This window comes from Cebus imitator, unplaced genomic scaffold (genome assembly GCF_001604975.1).
Source record: "Cebus imitator isolate Cc_AM_T3 unplaced genomic scaffold, Cebus_imitator-1.0 Scaffold681, whole genome shotgun sequence".
NCBI lineage: Eukaryota > Metazoa > Chordata > Mammalia > Primates > Cebidae > Cebus > Cebus imitator.
Window position 1 is genome coordinate 533,569 of NW_016107996.1, and position 20,829 is coordinate 554,397.

A 20,829-nucleotide genomic window follows, 5' to 3' on the forward strand; every position below is an offset into this window, starting at 1 on the left:
TTTGAGCCCCTGGCAGGGACCAGTTTGAAGAATCGCCCTCCAATTGCCGAGTGGCATTCATACACACCCACCTCCACTCCCTACACACACCCTCTTCCTCTTCAGTTCTAAACCCCTGCTCCACCTGCCTTGCCTCTGCCAGGTTCGAACAAAAGGCATTCTCTGCCTCTGGCAACTAAGGTCTGGGTGGGGTGGAGTTCTTATGAACTCTCTTGGAAGATAAGCTTTTAGTTATCTCAGATTTCTGAGGTCTTTTCAAAAGTCCTATAATCTATGTTCTGATCACTGATACCTGATCTAGCCATGGAGGTTCTTAGGGTAGCATGGCAGATGCTTGCCTCTGACGGAACAAACCTACACATGTTCCCAAGCTCTTTAGCCTTCTCCTGTTTTAGCTCAAAAAAATGGCTGAAACTTTGACTACGAAGCTATAAAAACCATTGAATGTAATACCTGTCGGTGCCACTGACTATCTTGATTCTGAATCAAAGTTAATATGTCTGTCCCCAGTTTTCTCATCTGTGAAATCAGAATAATAATATCTACCTCGTAGGGCTGCTGTGGCAATAAAATGCGATAATAACTATAAAGCACTCAGCACATGGCCTGACCATGGTAAACAACTACCACTGTATTCACACAGCTTCACGTATGAGAAAACTGAAGCTCAGAGAGCCAGAGAACATATCAAAAATCATGGGGAGTGTAACAGAAGACAACTTCTGCTTCTACTCCAGAGCTGTTGCTCTGGCTCCATTTGGATCATAATTGTTGTGATGAAATCTTTACTATCTGAGACAATTTGCATTTGCTCACCTTTTCATAATGAGCCTTCTCAAGGTCAGGAGATGTTTCATTATAGACCTCATCAGTAGGTCAGAGGGCCTAAAACCCCAACTTCATAAGTTTTGGTGTTCCCATACTCTTGATTGACTTTTGAGTACCTTGGGTCCTTGCCTGCAGCAGTGAGAAGTGAAGGTGGAGGAGCACACAATGAACGGGAGAAAACAAGTTCATTTCATGTTCCTGGTCTGCCCGATGGTATCACGGGGTGCAACTGCCCTTCTCCCATCCTCCTTCGGAGCCTTAGTTCCCTGTTAGCTCCTTCCAGGAATTTTGCTTTCATCCCTTAGCTGTCTCCTCACTTTCAAGATCTTCTCCAGTCCCTATTTTCTTCACACACTACCTCTATGACTCTTCTAAAGGTCAGGTTTGTTGATATCGCGCATGTTAAAGTGCCTCAATTCCTCCTGAATTCTTACACTTTTAGTTTGAAATTCTCCCATGAAGCACTCAAGGTCCTTTCTGATTTAATGTCAACCCCATTTCCAGTTGTAACCCCCTTCTCTTCAGAAATGTTCTGATTCTGGCAGATAGAACTGTCTTCATCACCAAAGTCCACCTATCTGGGGTTGATTCTTGACAATTCAGATCAAGTCTTGGCAAGTACTTCAGAATCATTCCTGAGAGATTTTAGGATACACGAATTACATGTTTTTATTCAAAATGATGGCTACAGCTTTGTCAAACAAGACTTCAGAGGTAACTTTCTGAGGCTTGAGTCACAAATCAGGGTTCTGGTGAGCTTGACCAGGGCTGGGGCAAGAAAAGATCAGAAACATAAGTCAGTTTGTCTCCATCACTAGAGTTTAGAAGACATACATAGACAGGATTCCAAGGAAGAGAAATGATTTGTACGAGGTCACAGGGTGTTGTGGGTTGAACGGTGCCCCCTGAGAAAGAGGTGTTGAAGTCCTAAGTCCCAGTAATTCAGAAGGTGACCTTCAAAATGGGATCACTGCCAATGTGACTAGTTAAGATGAGGTCCTACTGGAGTATGGTTGACCCTAACCCAATATAACTGTTGTCCTGATAAAGAGGTAGCCATGTGAATACACAAAGGCAAGCCCAAGAGGAGGGTGCCCTGTGAAGACAGAGACAGAGGAGGGAGTTAGGCTGCTGTGACTAAAGGAACATCTAGGGCTACAAGAAGCTGCAAGAGGATTCCTTTCCGAGGAAGCATGGCCCTGCTAACACCTTGATTTCGCTCTTCTCACTTCCAGAACTATGACATGATAAGTTTCTGTTGGTCTAAGTCACCCACTTTGTGGTGCTGTGTTATGGCAGCCCTAAGAAAACAATACACAGAGCAAGTGGGTTTCCGTTTAGAGACAAGAAGGAAGTTCTCTATGATTTCTTTCCAGATTCTTCCATTGCCTTATGTCTACACTTGCGATGTATTTTCATTCTCAGCTTCTCTGATAACAAGAAAACAAAAGTCTTTATTGTTTCCATATAGTCCTTCATCTTTGTTCTCGAATAAAGTTACTTCTTCATGTATCTGAACCCTGACTTAAAGATTCAAGTCTCCACTAGATTCCACCTGAAAGACTTTTCTGATGTAATCCGTTTTCCTAGGTACCGAGGGCCTCATCTCAGGGATTTCATTCTCTGCGTTACAAGTCGGAGACAGAGATTACAAATTCAGACCAGCCATAATTTTGTGATTCTATGCCACCCATATTGTAAATTGCATTTTCACATTCATTTCACCATCTCATTTTGTTCTCATCACCAGAGGAGAAATGAGGCAGAGAATTTACAAATGTGAGAGTAAGTTTAAAAATATATTTTCCCAGTTTACAAATATGGGATAAGTTAAAAAGTATAAAGTCACTTGACTTCAAATCTAACTTTTCCTCTGTTTTTAAAAATCTCCTTTGAATTCTTCAAATATACTAACTGCACTTATTGTGAATTTGAAGATAGTGATGTTTTTGCTGTAGCTTTTTTGTTTCTTTTTTTCTTTTGCTTCATTTTTATTTTTTTCTGTAGCTTCTTTTTTTCCCCACATTTATTCATGTTTGTGGCAATTAGCACCTCATTTCTGAGGACACCTCGGATCTCAGCTGGCTGTGCCCCGAATCTTTAGCCTCATTAAGGCACTGGCCCTGACTCAAAGTCCTCCTCAAGGTTCTGCCACTGTTGCTAACATTTCCACCCTCATCAGCTCCAGGAAATATTTCTAGTGTTTGGTGAGACAAAAAGAGCATTGTATGAAGAAGAATATTTACTTTCCTAGGTAGCACCCGTGTCTATTATTCCCACCTTAATGTACCAGAAAAGTGCCACTGTGTCTACACATAGCTATGACCACCTAAGAGGCACACAACACTGACAAAACTAACTCATTTCACCACAAAACTGGATGTCTCCCAACAAGCCATAGCACCGAAGCTTCAGTGACTTAGGCCTAGCTCCTCCCTAGGAAGGAAGGAATATGCTCATCTTACCAACACTGCAGATCAAACTCCTCTGTTAACCTACATAGAGGATTGGGACTAGAAAGACGACTACATTTACTTCCTTCAAAGTTTTATAGTCTTTTAATAGATCCTTATCTCTTGAGAAGTTAGAATCTCTTGATGATCTTATCTGTCCAATTCTCACCTTGGGAAGGCTGAAATAAGAGAGAAACTCTAAAATTTTAGTGCTCAAATATTTGAGCTTCTTCACTTCATATATGGAAAGAAAGAGGTGCAGGAAGTGGAGTGATTGACCCTTCAAAACTTACACAGCCTTGGCTGGAACAGAAGCATTGGCCTCTATTGCTGCAGCCGTCAAATTAAGCTAAGGGCAGCAGATAGGAGATGGAAAAACTTGACTTTTCCTGTTTGATTTTGATGGCCATGGGTTCTAGTCTGGTAGATCCCTGTAACTTTCAGTCTTCCCAGAGCCAAGTCCATCTGCTCCTCGGACCATGGCCTGGAAGAGGAAAGGTCGGAAGAAGAAGTGGTGCTGGATGGGGGCAGGGGTTGATTCAAGAGGTAGAGTGGAGAAAATGTAGAGAAGAAATAGGGTAGCAATAGAAAGAGAGGAGAGATAAACAAAAAACATAGAGGGGAAAAAAGAAACTAAAGGAGAAGCAAGGGAGGAAAATTAACATGTATTCCCTTTTTACTCTGTGTCAAGCATGCTATACATAGACTTTCTTATTTAATCACATCCAAAAGTATCATAAGGCTGATATTTTTCCCCATTTCATGAATAACAATATGAATACTGAGTAAAAACAGATAATTTTTTCAAAGTTTCATACCTAGAAATATATCAGACTGAGACTCACACTCAAGCTGCGTTCTCATCCAAAATCCAAATCTTTTTATTTTTTTCTTCCTGCAGTAGGGTATCTAATGGCTCCCAAAGGGATCAGGTTTTAATCCCTGGAACCAATAAATGTTATTTGACACTGCAGATTTTGCAGGTGTGATTAAGATAAGGCTCTTGAGCTGGATAATTATCCTGGATTATGTGGAGGGGCCTGAATGCAATCACATGTATCCTTATAAGAGGGATTCAGAGGGAGATTTTACTACAGAAGAGAGGAGAGCTAAGGCAATGGAAGCTAGAGGGTGGAGTGACGCCAGGAAGGGGTCACAGCCCTTCCGTTTTCTGTAACATGAGCCTCCTTTCCTTCTAAGCCCTCACTTTAACGTTCTTATTGCTAACAACACTCAGTTCAAGGCATTTTAGGCTTTTTCTTTTTGTATTTTTTTGTAGAGACCGGGTCACACTATGTTGTACAGGCTGGCCATGAACTCTTGGGTTCAAGAGATCCTCCCACCTTGGCCTCCCAATGTGCTGAGATATTGAGTCACCACACCTGGCGTCTAGGCATTTCCTATCCTGCACTTCAAAATTCTTCCAGCCTCTACCTATCATCCCATTCCAGAGGCACTTTGACATTTTCATGAGTTTGTTACAGTAGTATCCTTTTTGGTACCATAGTCTATACTGCTATCCTGTAGCTACTATAATTAATTACCACAAATTTGGTGACTTAAAAGAATAAAACTTTATTCTCTGATAGTTTTGGAGGCCTGAAGTCCAAAATCAGTTCCACTGATTGCATCAAGGGCAGGACTCTGGGGATGAATCTCTTTCCTGTCTTTTCCAGCTCTGGTGTCACCGGCTTTCTTCGGCCTGTGGCTGCATCACTCTCACTGTTGCCTCTGTGGCCACAATTCCTTTTCCTCCTCTGTCTAAAGTCTAATCTTCCTTAAAGTATTTAAAAGCTGACAAGATTGTAATGGGTAAGTAGAAACCAAATACTAACATTTTGTTTTTCTTATGAGAGCCAATATCTCTCTAGGTTGAACTAAACTTCCGATTTGAAGGCCTCCTATGGCTAAGACAGTCTGTGATTCTTCAGCCAGCAACTGGTGTCCAGTAGTTCAATTCAATTCTGACTGCAACCTCCAGAGTTCACATAGACCCCGTAGGTTAAAGGTTTAGTCCCACAACCCTGCCCCCATTTCAGGTCTATTCGTAAGTCTTGGCTGGACCACCTGAACTTCTGATCAAGTAAATTGGAGGTTTCCATAATCTCTCCTGCATGTTCAATCTTGCTAAAACAACTCACTGAACTCAGCAAAACACGACTTCAGTTTATTGGTTTATTATTATGAAGGATACAACTCAGGAACAGCCACATGGGACAGATGTATAGAAGGTCTGGGAGGAGTGGATGGGAAGATTGGTGTCCTCTTCGGGCACCCTCCCAGCACTTCAGGTGTTTACCAACCCCCAAGTTGTCTAAACCATGTTTTCTAGAGGGTGGTTATACAAGTTTCATTACATAAGGATCATTGATTTAATTATTGGCCATTGGTGATTGAACTGAATCTCCAGCCACTCTCCTCTCCCTAAATCTAAATCAGATTCTGACTGCAGCTGTGGTGAGGACACAGTTGTAGATTTATCTAGCCCAGGCCTTGTGACTCGAATGAGACAATCTCTAAACTTCACTGAGCATCTGCTTCTTATGTATACTGTTGTGGCCTGAAAAACATGTTCTGTAAGACATATGTTTGAACTCAAAATTTATTGATTCTTACTCTTGTTTCTCAGTCTTTCAGGAGTACCATTGGTCAGATAAGTTCCAATGATGAGAATTTCTGAAAAGCTGAGAAAATAAACTGTCTGCCTTAAAAGGGACTTTGGTGATTTTTCTGATCCAGCTCCCTGTTTGTGCAGATAGGTGAGTTCAGGCCTGTAGAGGAGTGGTCTTCTCCGTGTTCCACAGTTCTCTTAAGCTGTCGGTCGCGGTTTGCGGTGTGTGCTGGTGGTATGAGGCATATTTATCCTTTCCTGGGGAGGAGCAAGGATTGAGTCACAGACTGCAGAATTTCCAGGTGGGAGGGCATCTGGGTTTGAATGGTGTGGGTTACTCAAATTCCTGTACGTGGGTAAGGACACAGTGCTCTCTCCCCCACATCCCTCCCGATCCATTAAAGCAGGAGTAATGGGAACACCGCCCAGGGGAGTGCACATTATCTCTCTCACCACCTCCCCACCCCAGCCTCCAAGAAACAGAGTTCTTCCTGGAGCAGGTTGGAGGAGGAAAGCTTGGCATTAGCAACAGACCCTTCAGGAAGTCTGCGAGTCAGGGCCAACCGCCTCAGTGAAGGCTCAGGTTTAGGGCCAGAGCCAGCTTCAACCGTGGGTGAGTCCCAAACTTCATCATGTTTAGGGAAGAAGGTAAGAAAGTTAAGAACACGTGAGAATGAAAATGCGACGCAAAAGGACAGTGATCTCTCCAGAATTTGCTTTCATTTTTGACCACATACCTTATGAGTAATTGAGCCTCAAGGGTGAAGCAACAAGTGTATTTGAAATTGAAACTCAAGTTTATGGTCTAGATTTACACTATGATGAGACTTTGGCCAAGTCGCTTTTCCTTTCTGAACTTACTTTTCCATTGCAAATTTGAGCTAAAGATGCCCATCCTATCTCTGTAACTGGTTGATTATGAGGACTAAATGAAATTATTGATGTGAAAGAGGCTTGTAAACTATAAATTCTCTCTATATAAACATAAGTAATAGTAACTTAAAATGGGAGACTTGGAGTATATCCTGTGCTTTATGCTCACAAAACTAGAGTAAGGAAAATCCTGGGGGCCTGGATGGAGATGCCAGGTCCTGAGGGAGATTGTCTAATTCATGGAAAATAGTCAAGTAAAACCAAAGGGTGGACAGAGATCTTGAAGTCGGATTTGGGTGGTTGCAGAGGCTGTGGTTTGAATCTGAATAAAGAGGTAGACTGCCCCGAGAAAGAATCAAACCTATTTCCTTTCTAATCAAAGGAATCAAAAACAAAAAGGCTGATGTTGAATTTCAGGTAGGGTTAAGTCATTGCCAGAAAGGAGGACAGGGAGGCAGAAAGCCTTCATTTCAGTTTGTGAACGGCCACTCACTAACTGAGTGACCTTGGGCAAGAAATGTGCTCTCTTAAGAATACTACCTCAAGGAAAGATTTGAATCTGGTAGGGAAAACTAGGCAGTAATGATTTTTCCCACCCAGGTGTCCCAACACGTGTAAGATCATGAACTGCTTCTAATTACAGGATTCTTAAAGTCTGGGAAGTGTCAGACTTTATGACTTAATTAAGGCCTGGATTGGCTTTTCAGCATTAATCTATGGCTCAGGCTACAAACATTTGCACCTAAAATCTTGATAGGTAGTTGGGGTATGGTGGTTCACACCTGTAATCCAAGCACTCTGGGAGGCCAAGGCATGTGGATCATCTTAGGTCAGGAGTTTGAGACCAGCCTGGCCAACATGGTGAAAACCTGTCTCTACTAAAAATACCAAAATATAGCCGGGTGTGTATGGTGGTGGAGGCCTGTAATTCCAGCTACTTGGGAGGCTGAGGCAAAATAATCTCTTGAACCCGGGAGGCGGAGGTTGCAGTGAGCCAAGATTGCGCCAGCCATTGCACTCCAGCCTGAGCAACAAGAGTGAAACTTCGTCTCAAAAAAAAAAATTTAATAGGTAAAATTTGATCAAATTGTATTTCCTGTTTTTCAGTGGGAATTCCTTGTCCTGACAAACTACATATATGTATGTATAATTTGCATAATGTATATAATTTGAACAAGGAGATGTGGGATCTCAAAGTTCTCAGCACAGTAGACCTCCAAGCTCAAAAATCTAAATCCAAGGAAGTGTGTGTGTTGAAGAATGGAAAGAATGTAGCTGTCTGAGATTCACATGGGGAATGATGGGAGTGGAGTCAAGAATAGAAGGAGGCTAAGAGCACATCAGGAGAGCTTCAAGGCTCTGGGCTTCCAGACTACTAAGAGGGGTGCTGGCCACTTTCACAACAGCAAAGACATGTCATCAACCTAAATGCCCATCAACAATAGACCAGATGGATACCTTGCTGGAGATTCTGGATCTGATCCTATAATAAACTGGTTAGCATCACTGGCTCCTTATAGGGGAGAGCTATCATCAGACAGGTGGTTAGAGTTTCCAGTGGCAGGAGGGTAAAGGAAAAAGGATGGCAATGAAGAGCCTGGAAGAGAGAAGACAGGTAGGAGATGATTTCAGCATTCCAGAAAAGAAGCAGCAGGGATTTGCTATGTGGCTCTGGTGGAAGGTGAAGAGGAGGCAGCTGCTAAGTGAGGCAGTTAGGAGGTGAGGACAAGAGGTGCCCTCCATGGGCCTCCTGCTGAGCATGAGCTCCCTGGACAGAATTCTTGCCTCCAGGGAAATGAAACGATGGAAAAAGGGCTTGGGAAGGCCATTTGATCTGACCATTGAGGCCCAGTTTATGATGAAAGTTTCTCTCCTGCTCTAGAAGTTAGTTATTGTGTGACAAGCAAAGATGAAATGGCGAGGAAAGTAAGGAATTTATAACAGCAAGGGAGGGGCAGCTGTCACTAAACACAGGCTTTGGGAAAGTCAGATTTTCTATCTGAGCACCAGCTTATTCATCTGTTGAATTAACACGGAGTGTTTTTCTTGGGCTGGGTCCAGTGCTGAGTTTAAACTAATCTCTTTTTTTTTCCCCTAAAATTAGCCCTGTAAGTTCATATTAGTCGACCAGTTTTACAGACGAGGGCCAGAGGGACAGAGAGCAGCTTGCCCAAAGTCACATAACTTGGGAAGGATTGAGGCTTGATGTTTTAATCTCCATGGTTCTTTAAACTGTGATAGAGGGGAGGAGGGCAGGAGAGTCAGCATCTGGGGCCAGGAGGTGCCACAAAGCAGGAAACCTGAAGGGCTTTGGGTGTTTTGCGGCTGGGTCAGGCATTGCGTGGGTTCCGCCCTCAGATTAGAGGCCTCTAAGAACAGATCAGACACCTGAGATAATAAAAAGCTTCTGTTTTCCAGGAGAGCTCATGAATGCGCAGACTCCCCCAGACTGGTGGAGAATTAAACCCAGTGAGACTTCAAGAATTAAACCCAACTCAAGACTTAAAAGAGGTGGAGGCAGGATTTTGTATGAACCTAGAAGAGGCAGGGTTGGTGGAGGGGGCTGCTTGAAAACGAACTTAGAACTGGAGAGGAAGAACTTCCCATTTCCTAAACATGGAAGTTCAGCAAAGCTGGGCTGGCCGTGCCGTTCCTGTGGGGAGAGCAATGAAAGGAAACAACCCGGAGCCTCTTCACTAATCCACAGATTTTCCAGCATCTCTTTATCTCATTAGAACCCACTTAGTTGCTGAATTCACTGCTTTCTTGCAGTTTCAAAGCATTAGAAACAGCCACACGCCAACACTTTCCAGTCTCTCATATCTGTTCTTTTGCCACTCCTTCTCTCTAAGAGGTAGGAAAATGGCAGTGGATTGGGGACAAAACAAATTTTAAATTTATATAAGAGAATCCCTGCACAGCCTAATGATGGTAAATGGCATAAATTTAAGAGTTTGACTGAGTCCTTTGAAACTGAGGGCCAAATGGGAAAAAAATAGAGTAATTTTTTAAATTTTAAGGAACTAATAATCTAATGAGGAATATATAAGTTTTTCAGGAATACAAATGATATGCATATTAAGCATATTAAATATACTTATGATAGTGAGGGGAAGAAGAGTGGAGTTTGGGAATCAAAGGATATAAATAATAAATAAAACAAGAGAGGGGCCTTACAAGGACCAATGATTTTGCTAGGAGTTCAAAAATTAAAACTATATGGTAGACAAAAGGGAAGACTGTCTTGGTCCATCTCCTGTGAAATCAGCAGGGATTAACAATGTTATTTATGTGAGAAACCCAGCAATTCCTGGGGCTCCAGGCCAGCATCCATCAATTCATATATTCTAAAATTTTAGCCAAGACTACTGAGCGGTTGTTAGAAATTGTCCCTGAAAGAATGGGGGCCTGTATGCCAGTTGAAAGGCAAAGCAACTTTATTCTTAGAGGAACTTGTGTCTCATTTCCATGGTTCTTTTTGGGCCCTGGGCTTCCAGGCTATTAAGAGGAGTGCTTGCCACTATTCACAATAGCAAAGACATGGAATCAAACTAAATGCCTATCAATAATAGACTAGGTAAAGAAAATGTGGTACATATGCACCATGGAATACTATGCAGCCGTGAAAAAAGATTATATTTTTTGCAGGGATATGGATGGAGCTAGAGGGCATTATTCTTAGCAAACTAATGCGGGAACAGAAAACCAAATACCACATGTTCTCACTTATAAGTGAGAGATAAACGATGAAAACATATGGACACATAGAGGGGAACAACCCACACTAGGGCTTGTTAGAGAGTGGAGGGTGGGAGGAGGGAGAGGAGCAGGAAAAATAACTGGTGGATACTAGGCTTAATACCTCAGTGATGAAATAATTTGTATAACCCCCATGACACAAGTTTGAGTATATAACAAACCTGCACATACATAACAAACCTGCACATATATAACAAACCTGAACTTAAAAGTTAAAAAAATAGAAAAAAGAGGAATGCTTGCAATTTTTGTAAATATATAATTATTTTTAAAAAGATATTTACTTTTTTAAAGCACTGCATTCAGAATGTCAGATTCTTGTCCAGAAAGCTGGCAACATCAGTATTCCCCATTCCCCCACGCATCTCGTAAGAGCCTCCTATACCAGACTGAGCCCAGGCTGGGAACCACCATTCCTTTTAACTTCTGCCAATCTGATAAATGCAGAATGTGTATTTTCTTATTTATACGTCTTTGATTATTGGTGAGAGAGAACATTGTATCCTATTACAGATGCCAGTTGATTTTCTGTTTCATGCCCGTTTTCTTCTGTTGGTCTGATAGTTTTTTCTTACTGGTATATAAGCACTTGAAAGCATTTCTAAGCCTTTGTATTAATCTGCTGTCCTTTGCATACATTGTGACTATTTCCCTTCCTCAGGCCAGTTTCTTCCCAACTCTTTTTGAGAGATCCTAGATAGCTGGCCCATCTCGTGATTTTTTTATTTAAACTCAAATAATATTAGAAGTAACATTTGGAATGTCTACACCAACCCTTTTGTAGTGACTTTACTGCAGTATCTGGAAGGCTGTGTCAGCATCTATACACTTTCATCCCTTGAGGAAAGCAGACAGTAGTCTTTAAGGACCTCAGAGGGGTTGCCATCATCCATTTATAATTTTCCCAGAACTTATGAGTCGCAAATCCTCATTGCACTGCTGAGCACTGAGTGCTCACAGAGCATGTGTGGGAGAGGATGTGGTTTGCGTTCTGCGGTCCTCACGCCCACCTCATGCATCAGGAATCCTTGCAGTCCTGCGATTGGCCTCTGGGGGCTTGGGCTAAGTCCCTGCCAAAATACCAAGACTGCAGAGGTGGGCAAGGACCTCAGGCCTCCAGACTAGCAAGCTGCAAGCACTAGTCATGACTGTACAGTTAAGGGCCGTTCATCTGCTCCCTGTTCTCCTAACCTGCTTTGTGCAAGCAAGTCCCAAGCAGGAGAAGTTGAAGGTGAGTGTGCTTCGGAGAGGCGCGGTAGTCACTCTCTGTCCTGCTTCTAGATCCTGCCCTCCAGTCCTTGTAAGACTCAGACTCCTGATGTCTTCTTCTTTGCTAGTTCCACTAAACCTTGCTTTTTTCCTCCTTGAATTTTCTTCACTCCTATGGATGGGTGTTCCTTGAGCTGAATATGACTAGGGAAGAAAGGGTGTCCATACTGTAGTCGTTTCTCCCCTTCTTCAGGGGGAGCCCCCTGGAGACCTCTCCAGCCACATCACTTCAGAAGCTGGGGTTAGGCTGGGGCAGCGATGGGCCTTAGAGTAGGTGGGGACTGGGGTTTAGAGGAGAGGCTGAGTGGTCTCATCTCAGACACAGCTCCAAAGAACCCCTTGAAGAGTAGGAAAAAATGAATGTGGAAGTTTTAAGGATGGATAAAGTCAGAGAGTTATGAGAGAAACATAAAACATGAGAAAAAAAAAAAAAAAGCAGAGCCCTATGATTTGGAGTCAGGCATCTTGGATTCTGGCCTCAGTTCTCTGCCCAATTCATGGCTCATGACCTTATTGATAAGACACATGTGTCTGGCAGCAGAAGGGGCAGTGTAGGAAAGGATAATAGTGAATGAGGTGACTTGTAGGCAAAAAATAATCATGAAGTAAATGGGCTTTAGACGAGTTGACCTCTGTTTTCTCATTGTAAATTTGTCGGTAACAGCAACTGCTTTATGGGTGGGTGAACAACAGTTGTTATGCGTATAATACATTCTACAAAATGCAGCTCTAATTAGATCTCTCCACCCCTTGCCTCTAAAATTAACTAGATAACTTGCTGGCTCAACTTCTATTTTGAGAACCGATGTGGTTTTTGTGTTACCTGTGGTGCTTAATTGAGTGTGGAAACTCTGGGCTGCAGAGTTTGCTTAATAAAAACTGCATCTAGAGATAATGGATACATGTTATATGGACTTCAATAAATTTGGAACAGCAGTCAATATCAGAATTAAACTGGGCTAAAAGGAGTCTTCAAATTAAGAGTCTCTCTAAGCTCTTGTATCCTGCTACCCAACATGACTGTGAGTGATTGTCATTGTAGCAGCAAAAGAAAAAAAAGGGCAAATTCTCACAAATGTTTAACTTGAAACTAGGCAACATGGAGATAGGAACGAATGCTTTTACACCGTATTCTCTTTATAGATGCCTTAGTTTTGGTGGTGCATGTATGCGTGTATAAACTTAGGGAAAGGTGTAGAAACCTGCATAGAAAGATATCTTTTTCCCCAAGAGTAAGAAGTGAGTAGCTACAACCTAGTATGCTAGTGATAGAATCAGTGGGCTTACAGGACTGGACAAAAGTTGTGTTGTGTTTTGTTTTGTTTTATATTACTCCTTCTCTGAATGGGGGCAGATGGTATTCAAAATTCTTACTAGACTAATGCATTTCCAGGAAGCCTAGTTTAATCCTAGTTTAAGTCTGGACATTCTGTATCAGATAATGTCCTTCTGTCTTTTCTCCAGCCAGTTCCTTTCTACCTTTTTCTCACTGGATGGTTTGGACATATAGCTTCCTTTTCATATTCCTGTTGTATATATTCTGTATTCCATGAGCAATTTGTGGGAGCTTCCTGAGTATAAGAAAAGGGATCGGCATGTGCTGGTGAGCACTGTGGCCTCAGTACACTTCGGGAACTGCATGAACCACCCTGTAAGGTTCTAGACACAGAGGAGGAATAAGATGAGACCTGCCTTGTAGAGGAATTTAATGAAAGAACATGCAATGAGAACTTCAGGCAGGACTAATTTCTGTTATGTGGAACTTAACAAATGTTGTGTGGACGTCGGCTCAACTATTAATATGTTTGCGATATTTGAGAAGGAATGGGATAGGTGGAATGGAGGATGGAGGTGGATGTTAGACACCTAGAGCACAGTGGGCTGAGGAGCCGGGTGACTGGCAGGTTGGATGCTGCCCGACAGATTTCAGGGACTCACTTGCAGATGGACCTTAGGGTTCTCCATCTCCTTTCTTGAGAGCTACTGAAAGCTGAGATTTCACAGTATTGGCTTACACAACCACCATATTGGCAAGTGAGTGACAGGAGAAAGTGATTCAAGGTGGGGATAATATTAGATTCTAGAATGTTAAACATGGAAGCCCCCTTGAAGTTCTAGCAAGAATCTAGATAAATATCTTCATTTTACTCAAGGGGAAACTGAGGGCCAGGTATGGGAATTGCCCAGGTTCACCAAGGAATTTAACAATGGAGCTGGCCCCTGATTGCCAGGGCAGTGCTCTTTCTACTTGACTTGCTGATAAGCGGAGTAAGAAGTCAGAAGACCTGGGGAAAGAGAAACAACTAAGGTATCCTAAGAATAGGTCAGCAATTAAAACCTGCCCTTCTCAGAGAGTACAGGCAGGAGGCCTTCTATCCAAAGCTAAGGAGTAGCCTCTTTTTCACAGAAGCATGAAAGGCAAGTGTGCTTTTCGCTTCGGCCCTAGTTACTTCCAGCTCCTACCAACTCAGCTTATGAATCAATACTCTTTTCCGTTATCTGTGCATTTCCTGGCATCTCATATCTTTCAAAATAGACCTGCCAGGTGTGGTGGCTCATGCCTGTAATCCCAGCACTCTGGGAGGCCGAGGTGGGCAGATCACAAGGTCAGGAGTTCAAGACCAGTCTGGCCAACACAGTGAAACCCTGTCTTAATAAAAGTACAAAAAGTTAGCCAGATGTGGTGGTGTGCGCCTGTAATCCCAGCAATTGAGGAGGCTGAGGCAGGAGAATCGCATGAACCCGGGAGGCGGAGTTTGCAGTGAGCCGAGATCGTGCCATTGCACTCCAGCCCAGGCAACAGTGCAAGACTCTGTCTCAAAAAAAAAAAAAAAAAGGAGACTTGATTCTTATGTGTGTGTGGAGGGGTTGGGGGAGGACAGGTACATAGTAAGTGTATATATGTATAGGGTGCAGGAAACGTTTTGATACAGACATGGAATGTGTAATAATTACATCATGGAAAATGGGGTATCCATCCCCTCAAGCATTTAGCCTTTTTTCTACAAATGATCCAATTATACACTTTTAGTTATTTTTAAGTGTACAGTTAGATGATTACTGACCGTAGTCTCCCTGTTGTGGTATCAAATACTAGGTCTTATTCATCCTTTCTAACTATCTCTCTTTGTACCCATTAATCATCCCAACCTCCCTCTCATTCTCCTAGTATCTTTCCCAGACTCTGGTAACCATCCTTCTATTCTGTCTCCATGAGTTCAATTGTTTTGATTTTTGGAACCCACAAATAAGTGAGAAAATGCTATGCTTGTCTTTCTCTGTCTGGTTTATGAGATTTGGATTTTTATTTCCAAGTTACAAGAACCAAGTTTCAGTCTTGTCATCGACACTTTAGACAACTCTTATTTGTTTTCTAGGTCTTGGTTAGAACGTTTGACTTCTTTGAAAGGTTACACAGGTGCTAGGAATTCTTGTTACTAATATTATCACTTAAAAAAAAAATCTTCCAGATGGATTGTCACAGAGATCAAAAAGGCACCATCTATGACTATGAGGCCATCATGCTTAATAAGAAGGAATACGTTCCCTTCAAGCGGTATGTGGGCAAGCACGTCCTCTTTGTCAACGTGGCTACCTACTGTGGTCTGACAGCACAATATCCTGGTAAGAATTCATAGCTACATCTCTTTAGGACTAAATTTTCCATTTGATTATAGTCTAAATTATACTTGGAATTATATTTTAATTCTAATTATGTACCCAAAATAAATACTCATAATCACTTGACTTCATCCCCATGTCAGAAGCCAGCAAGCTCTGGCGGACAGACCAAATTTGGTCAGCCTGTCTTTGTTAGCAAAGTTTTATTGGAATGCAGCCATCCCTGTTCATTTACACATCACCTATGGCTGCTTTCATGCTGTAAAGCAGAGGTCAGCAGTTGTAGGAGTAATGGTGACAGAAACCATATGGGCCACGAAGTCTGAAATATTTGCTATCTGGCCCTTTACAGAAAAAATGTGCTGACCCCTTCCCCATGGTCTGCCTCTGCTTTTCCCTGAGATTTCCAGGGGAATCAATATATACCTGAGAACTAGGAGCCTCTCAGATGATTATAGAAGTCTTCTTGATAAATACAGGACAGAGGATCCATGTTTTTGAGACTTTTCCACGGTTTTACAGGTACCTTGCAATGACAAGGAGAAGAAGTTTTATACCTGGAACTACATTTGACTAGCATGAGAGCTGGCAGATGAGGCTGTCATAGAAGCAAACACTCCCTCTCCAACCTCAACCCCCTTTTAGGATGTACTTTTTTCTCCCTTTTTGCACATTATTCAGGGAAGAATTTTATCATTCTCATGTTTTAGGGCATGTGGTTTAAAAATCAGCAAATAATGATCAGGATGGATTATACCAGAGACAAATATACCTTTTATATTTGAAATAATAAGACCTCCTTTTTTTGTTTTTAATTATGTTTTGAATAGGTATTATGTTCACAAGTCTCAAAGTTCAAAAGAAAAAAAAATTAGAACTAAAGTTTTCTGCCTTCTTCCCCTCCCTTTGGTAGACCAATATTATCATGTTTATAGAACACATAGATAGATTCTTTTTTCTACTTCCCCCTTCCCAGCTGATAACACACGATAAATACTATTTGCTGCCTTGATTTTTTAATTAACAAAATACATTTGAGTTCAGATCATTTCCACATTATTTTTCAAGACTGAATAATATTTATTGGACCATAATTTATTTTCCCAGTTTATAGGGACTTTAAGAATCGATTTATTCAGTTTCCACTCTTCAACTAACAGGTAACGGAAGAATATAGGGAGAGGTACCGAGGAACCCTGTGACAACAGAAAGGCAATCTCTGTTTAAACAAGGTCTAGAGGAGGCACCAGTTGGCTAAGCTGTATCTCAGTGGGGCTGGTTAGTGTTTGTCAAGGGACTAAAGGCATCTAGCTTAGAAAGGGTTAACAAAGAAGATGATTATAAGAGTCTGAGCAGACAAGTTGGAAAACTTCCTGGTGGTGGAAGAAGGTGGCTGAAGTTTGTGTTTCAGCAAACCACTGAGGATTTTTAGGAAGAATGCATCTTCAGCATCTTGAGGATTGTTGAAAAATGTTAGGATGCTTGACTTCAAATTTCTCTGATTCTCTTTGCCTTTATCAGTTTTACTTCCACTCCACTCAGGGTGAGCCAGACTGCACAGACAGAAGCTTGGTCCTCATTGTCTGTGTCTTTTCCCTTAAAAAAGAAAGATTCAAGCTATCAATTAACCAACCAGGGAAGGCAAAATAATGAGCAGTGTATTATTTATTTAAAAATCACCTGTTGAGCTTTTGAATAGTAAAGATGACTAAGCCCCATTTCAGAGGAACAGAAAATTCTCTGAAATGGGACCTGGGCATCCCTATTTTTAGGGAAGGGCCTTCAGCTGATTCTGCTATGCTGCAGGTATGGGAAACACTGCAGCATAGCAAAGGGCTTTTGAGCGCACAAGGGAAGATGCAGACTCTAACTTCAGCTCTGCCACTAATAGCCCTGCTGATCTAGAGCTGTTTCTTTGCCTGGGCCTCTGTTTCCTTCTCTGAAAAATGGGTAACCCCAGGGAAAGATCCCTGCACAAGGCAGAATGTCTACCCAGACCAACATGTTGTCCCTCCTCTAACCGCAGAACTGAATGCACTCCAGGAGGAGCTGAAGCCCTTTGGTCTAGTTGTGCTGGGCTTTCCCTGCAACCAGTTTGGAAAGCAAGAACCAGGAGATAACAAAGAGATTCTTCCTGGGCTCAAGTAAGTGCCTGCTTGAAATCCAACAGGAGGTGCCTGTGTGCCTTTCCACAGTCTCCAGAGGCCCTTCTAGCTCAGGAACTTCCTGGGGAGGTGTGGATTAACAGGCATTGCAAGCAGAGTTTAACTTTGGCTTACCTGGATGAGAGTCAGGCGGTTTCCAGAGACTCTCTCTCCATCCCTGGCTGAGACTTGGATGGGCTAGGGAAGACAGCAGGGATGGAGGAAAAGAGATGGGCTGTGGGATAGAGAGAAATAAAGTGAATCAGAGAGCCCCAAGTCAAAACATAGCCATATACCTCCCACCCACAATGATATTTCCCTCTTTCTGCCCTTTCTCATGACTTCAAATCTGAGTGTCCCATTATAACCTTTTCTTGCATATCCTGGAGCTTCCTGGGAACATTATGGCTTGTTGCAGGTATGTCCGTCCAGGGGGAGGATTTGTACCTAATTTCCAGCTTTTTGAGAAAGGAGATGTGAATGGTGAAAAAGAACAGAAAGTCTTCAGCTTCTTGAAGGTGAGTGAATTCCTGGCATAAGCCTCCTCCTCTTTTCCAATATTCCTAGCATAGAGTGGGTGGGGCAGAAATGGATCCAAGGGCTCATGCCTGGAGGTGGGATAGGTCTTTTTGGAGGAAATCTCCAGATCAGCATTCCACATTCCACATGCTAATCTGGAGATTAATCTGTGAGTTATCTCTGGGGCGCTAACTTTGTGTGGTGAAGAGAGTTGTGTGGAATGGTAACTTTTACTTGGACCACGCTCTTTTGCTCATTGACATTCATTCATTCATTCTAGGAACATTGAATGAGTGCCCGCTATTTATAAAGCAATCTAAGTAATAAGGATATAAAGATGAATAAGGCACTGTCTCTACCCTTGGTGAGGTTATACTGGAGAGAGAGTTAGAAACCATCAGGTACATAGCTGGGTGTAGTGGTTCATGCCTGTAATCCCAGCACTTAAGAAGGCTGAGGCAGGACAGTAGAATTGCTTGAGGCCAGGAGTTCGAGACCAGCCTGAGCAACATAGTGAGATCCTGTCTCTACAAAACAAATAAAAAAATTAGTTGGGTGTGGTGACATATACCTGTAGTCTCAGCTACTCAGGAGGTTGAGGCCAGAGAATCGCTTGAGCCCAGGAGCTGGAGGCTGCAGTGACCTCTGATTGTGCCACTGCATTCCACGCTGGGCAACCAAGCAAGATGCTGTCTCAAAACAAAACAAAACAAAACAAAACAAAATAACAAACCAACAGATATGACACAGTATAGTAGGTACCTTTTATGAAACACTGATTTTTAATCATAGAGAATGCCAGAGCTGAAAGAACCCTAAAGATTACCAAAGTGAATTGTTCCTAACTGCTGGACTATGAACCAAGACTAGTCCAGTGAAGACTTTGCATATCCTTGGTAAATTGAAGACAATAGAACAGTGTATCGTGCCACTGTACCACAGCCTGCGTGACAGAGCGAGACTCTGTCTCAAATAAAAAAGCAACAGTGTAAGAAGTTATTTTATAAACTCAACTCATCTAACTTACAGGGCTTCCCTTTATTAAAAAATTATGACCCACATGCGGTTTATTCTTCCAATGGTCTTTTTAAATTAAGTGACAAAATGATGGTGTTTAAAAAATTTTTTTTGTTATTTGACAAAATATTAATAATTCAGTGTTGGTCCCTAAAAATAATTATTGAAATGTACTGGCCCATGGAACCCTAAGACCTGGAAAACCACATTCAAATCCAAGCTATTTACTTGGAAGAAAAGAAAGCCAAAAGCATAAAAGGTAACATGTCTTATCCGTGGCAGCAAAATTTTGTGATGGGGTTGTGGGGAGAGACACAAGAGAGCAGGTTTTGCTATAATATCTATCATATTCTTGGTAGTTGGCATAGTGGTGATTCAAGAATCTGTGCAGTTTATTAGGAATAACAGGAAGTTAAAATATCTAGGTATAGGAAGGAGTGGATTACCTGTGGGTGAAAGTAGTCTGGATCACCCAGGAGCACAAATAACGTTGTTTCTCTTTTCCATCTCTCTACTTTAGCACTCCTGTCCTCATCCCTCTGAGATTTTGGGCACATTCAAATCTATATCCTGGAACCCTGTCAAAGTCCATGACATCCGTTGGAACTTTGAAAAGTTCCTGGTGGGGCCCAATGGAATCCCTGTCATGCGGTGGTCCCACCAGGCCACAGTCAGCTTAGTCAAGGCAGACATCGTGGCCTACTTGAAGCAATTCAAAACCAAATAGGAAGGTGGGGTTAAGGGCAGGAACCATCCTGCTTCTCACCGAACGAGTTGCTCCCTCTCCCTGCCCAAAAAAGAACATCCATCTTCTCACCACACTCTCTTCCTACATGGCTCCGCATGTGTAAATCACCTCTACATACTGCCAGAGTTCCACTCTCCACAAACTAGATTTATATTTGGAAGGCTACTGCTCATTTGCCTCTCAAGAGTATGTGGGTGAAGACTGAAAAAAACGGAAACCTAAAATCCCCAGACCTCTGTTAAAGGTTGAATTACTCATATCCCCCAGAGGGAGATCATCCTTTCCGCAACAGTGGTTCAGTTGGCCATCACATCCTGAAGAAGGGCGTTCCTAGACATCCTGACTCTTCCAACTCTCTCCACCCTAGAGGTGTAGAAATAGCAATGGGGTCATAGTCACACAATTTAGGTTCTGCTTCATAACATTTTTTGTCCCCTAGGACAAACATGTATCATCAGTTTCCAATTGTTTTGTCTCAGTTTTCATCCATGACACCCCTCCCCCCACCAGCCATTCTCCTATGGAAGTAAGAACATTGCTTCACAAGAATAGAGGGCCTCTCCATGCTGGTGGGACCCAGAACCTCTCTGTTTGGCCCTACAAAAGTCTTCCTTATTGTCTGGTCTTTAGTGCATTCAGGTTATGGCACCTGGGCAGGAATGCCCTTTATCTTCTGAAGGATGGGCTTTCCCATCTCAACCCTGGATTCCTCAGCTTCAGAATGAGCCCTGCCACTGCCTCCAATAAAATGTTTTCTGCAGCATCAAAGATCTCTATGGGGGTTTTAAAATCCACTCTTTTTATCTCCCTCCTCCTTCTTACTCTGTCACAAATGATGTATTGCCCAGAAGATCTGAGTCCCCTAGATAGAAAGATTTACATTTGGAAGGTTGTCACCTGATGGCTCTCAGTTGTCATTCCTCTTCAGGAATTGCCTCAACCCAAGTTTGTCCTTTTTCCAGGGCAGCCTGTATCCAATTACTGGTC

At 42.4% G+C, this 20,829-nt stretch overlaps 1 protein-coding gene across 2 annotated transcripts; it reads left to right on the top strand.

Annotated features, from left to right (window-relative positions):
* Positions 1-11,537: 11,537 nt before the first annotated feature.
* On the top strand, positions 11,538-20,607 carry GPX5 (glutathione peroxidase 5). 2 transcript variants are annotated; one of them, XM_017518422.2, is made up of 5 exons: positions 11,538-11,755; positions 15,264-15,417; positions 17,441-17,558; positions 17,977-18,076; positions 19,615-20,607. In XM_017518422.2, the coding sequence occupies exons 1-5, from the start codon at positions 11,669-11,671 to the stop codon at positions 19,819-19,821; spliced, it is 666 nt and encodes a 221-aa protein (XP_017373911.1). In that variant the 5' UTR covers positions 11,538-11,668; the 3' UTR covers positions 19,822-20,607. The 2 variants fall into 2 exon arrangements, with proteins under 2 accessions (XP_017373911.1, XP_017373912.1); XM_017518423.1 differs by lacking the exon at positions 17,441-17,558 and having other exon boundaries at positions 11,667-11,755.
* The last annotated feature ends 222 nt before the right edge of the window (positions 20,608-20,829 follow it).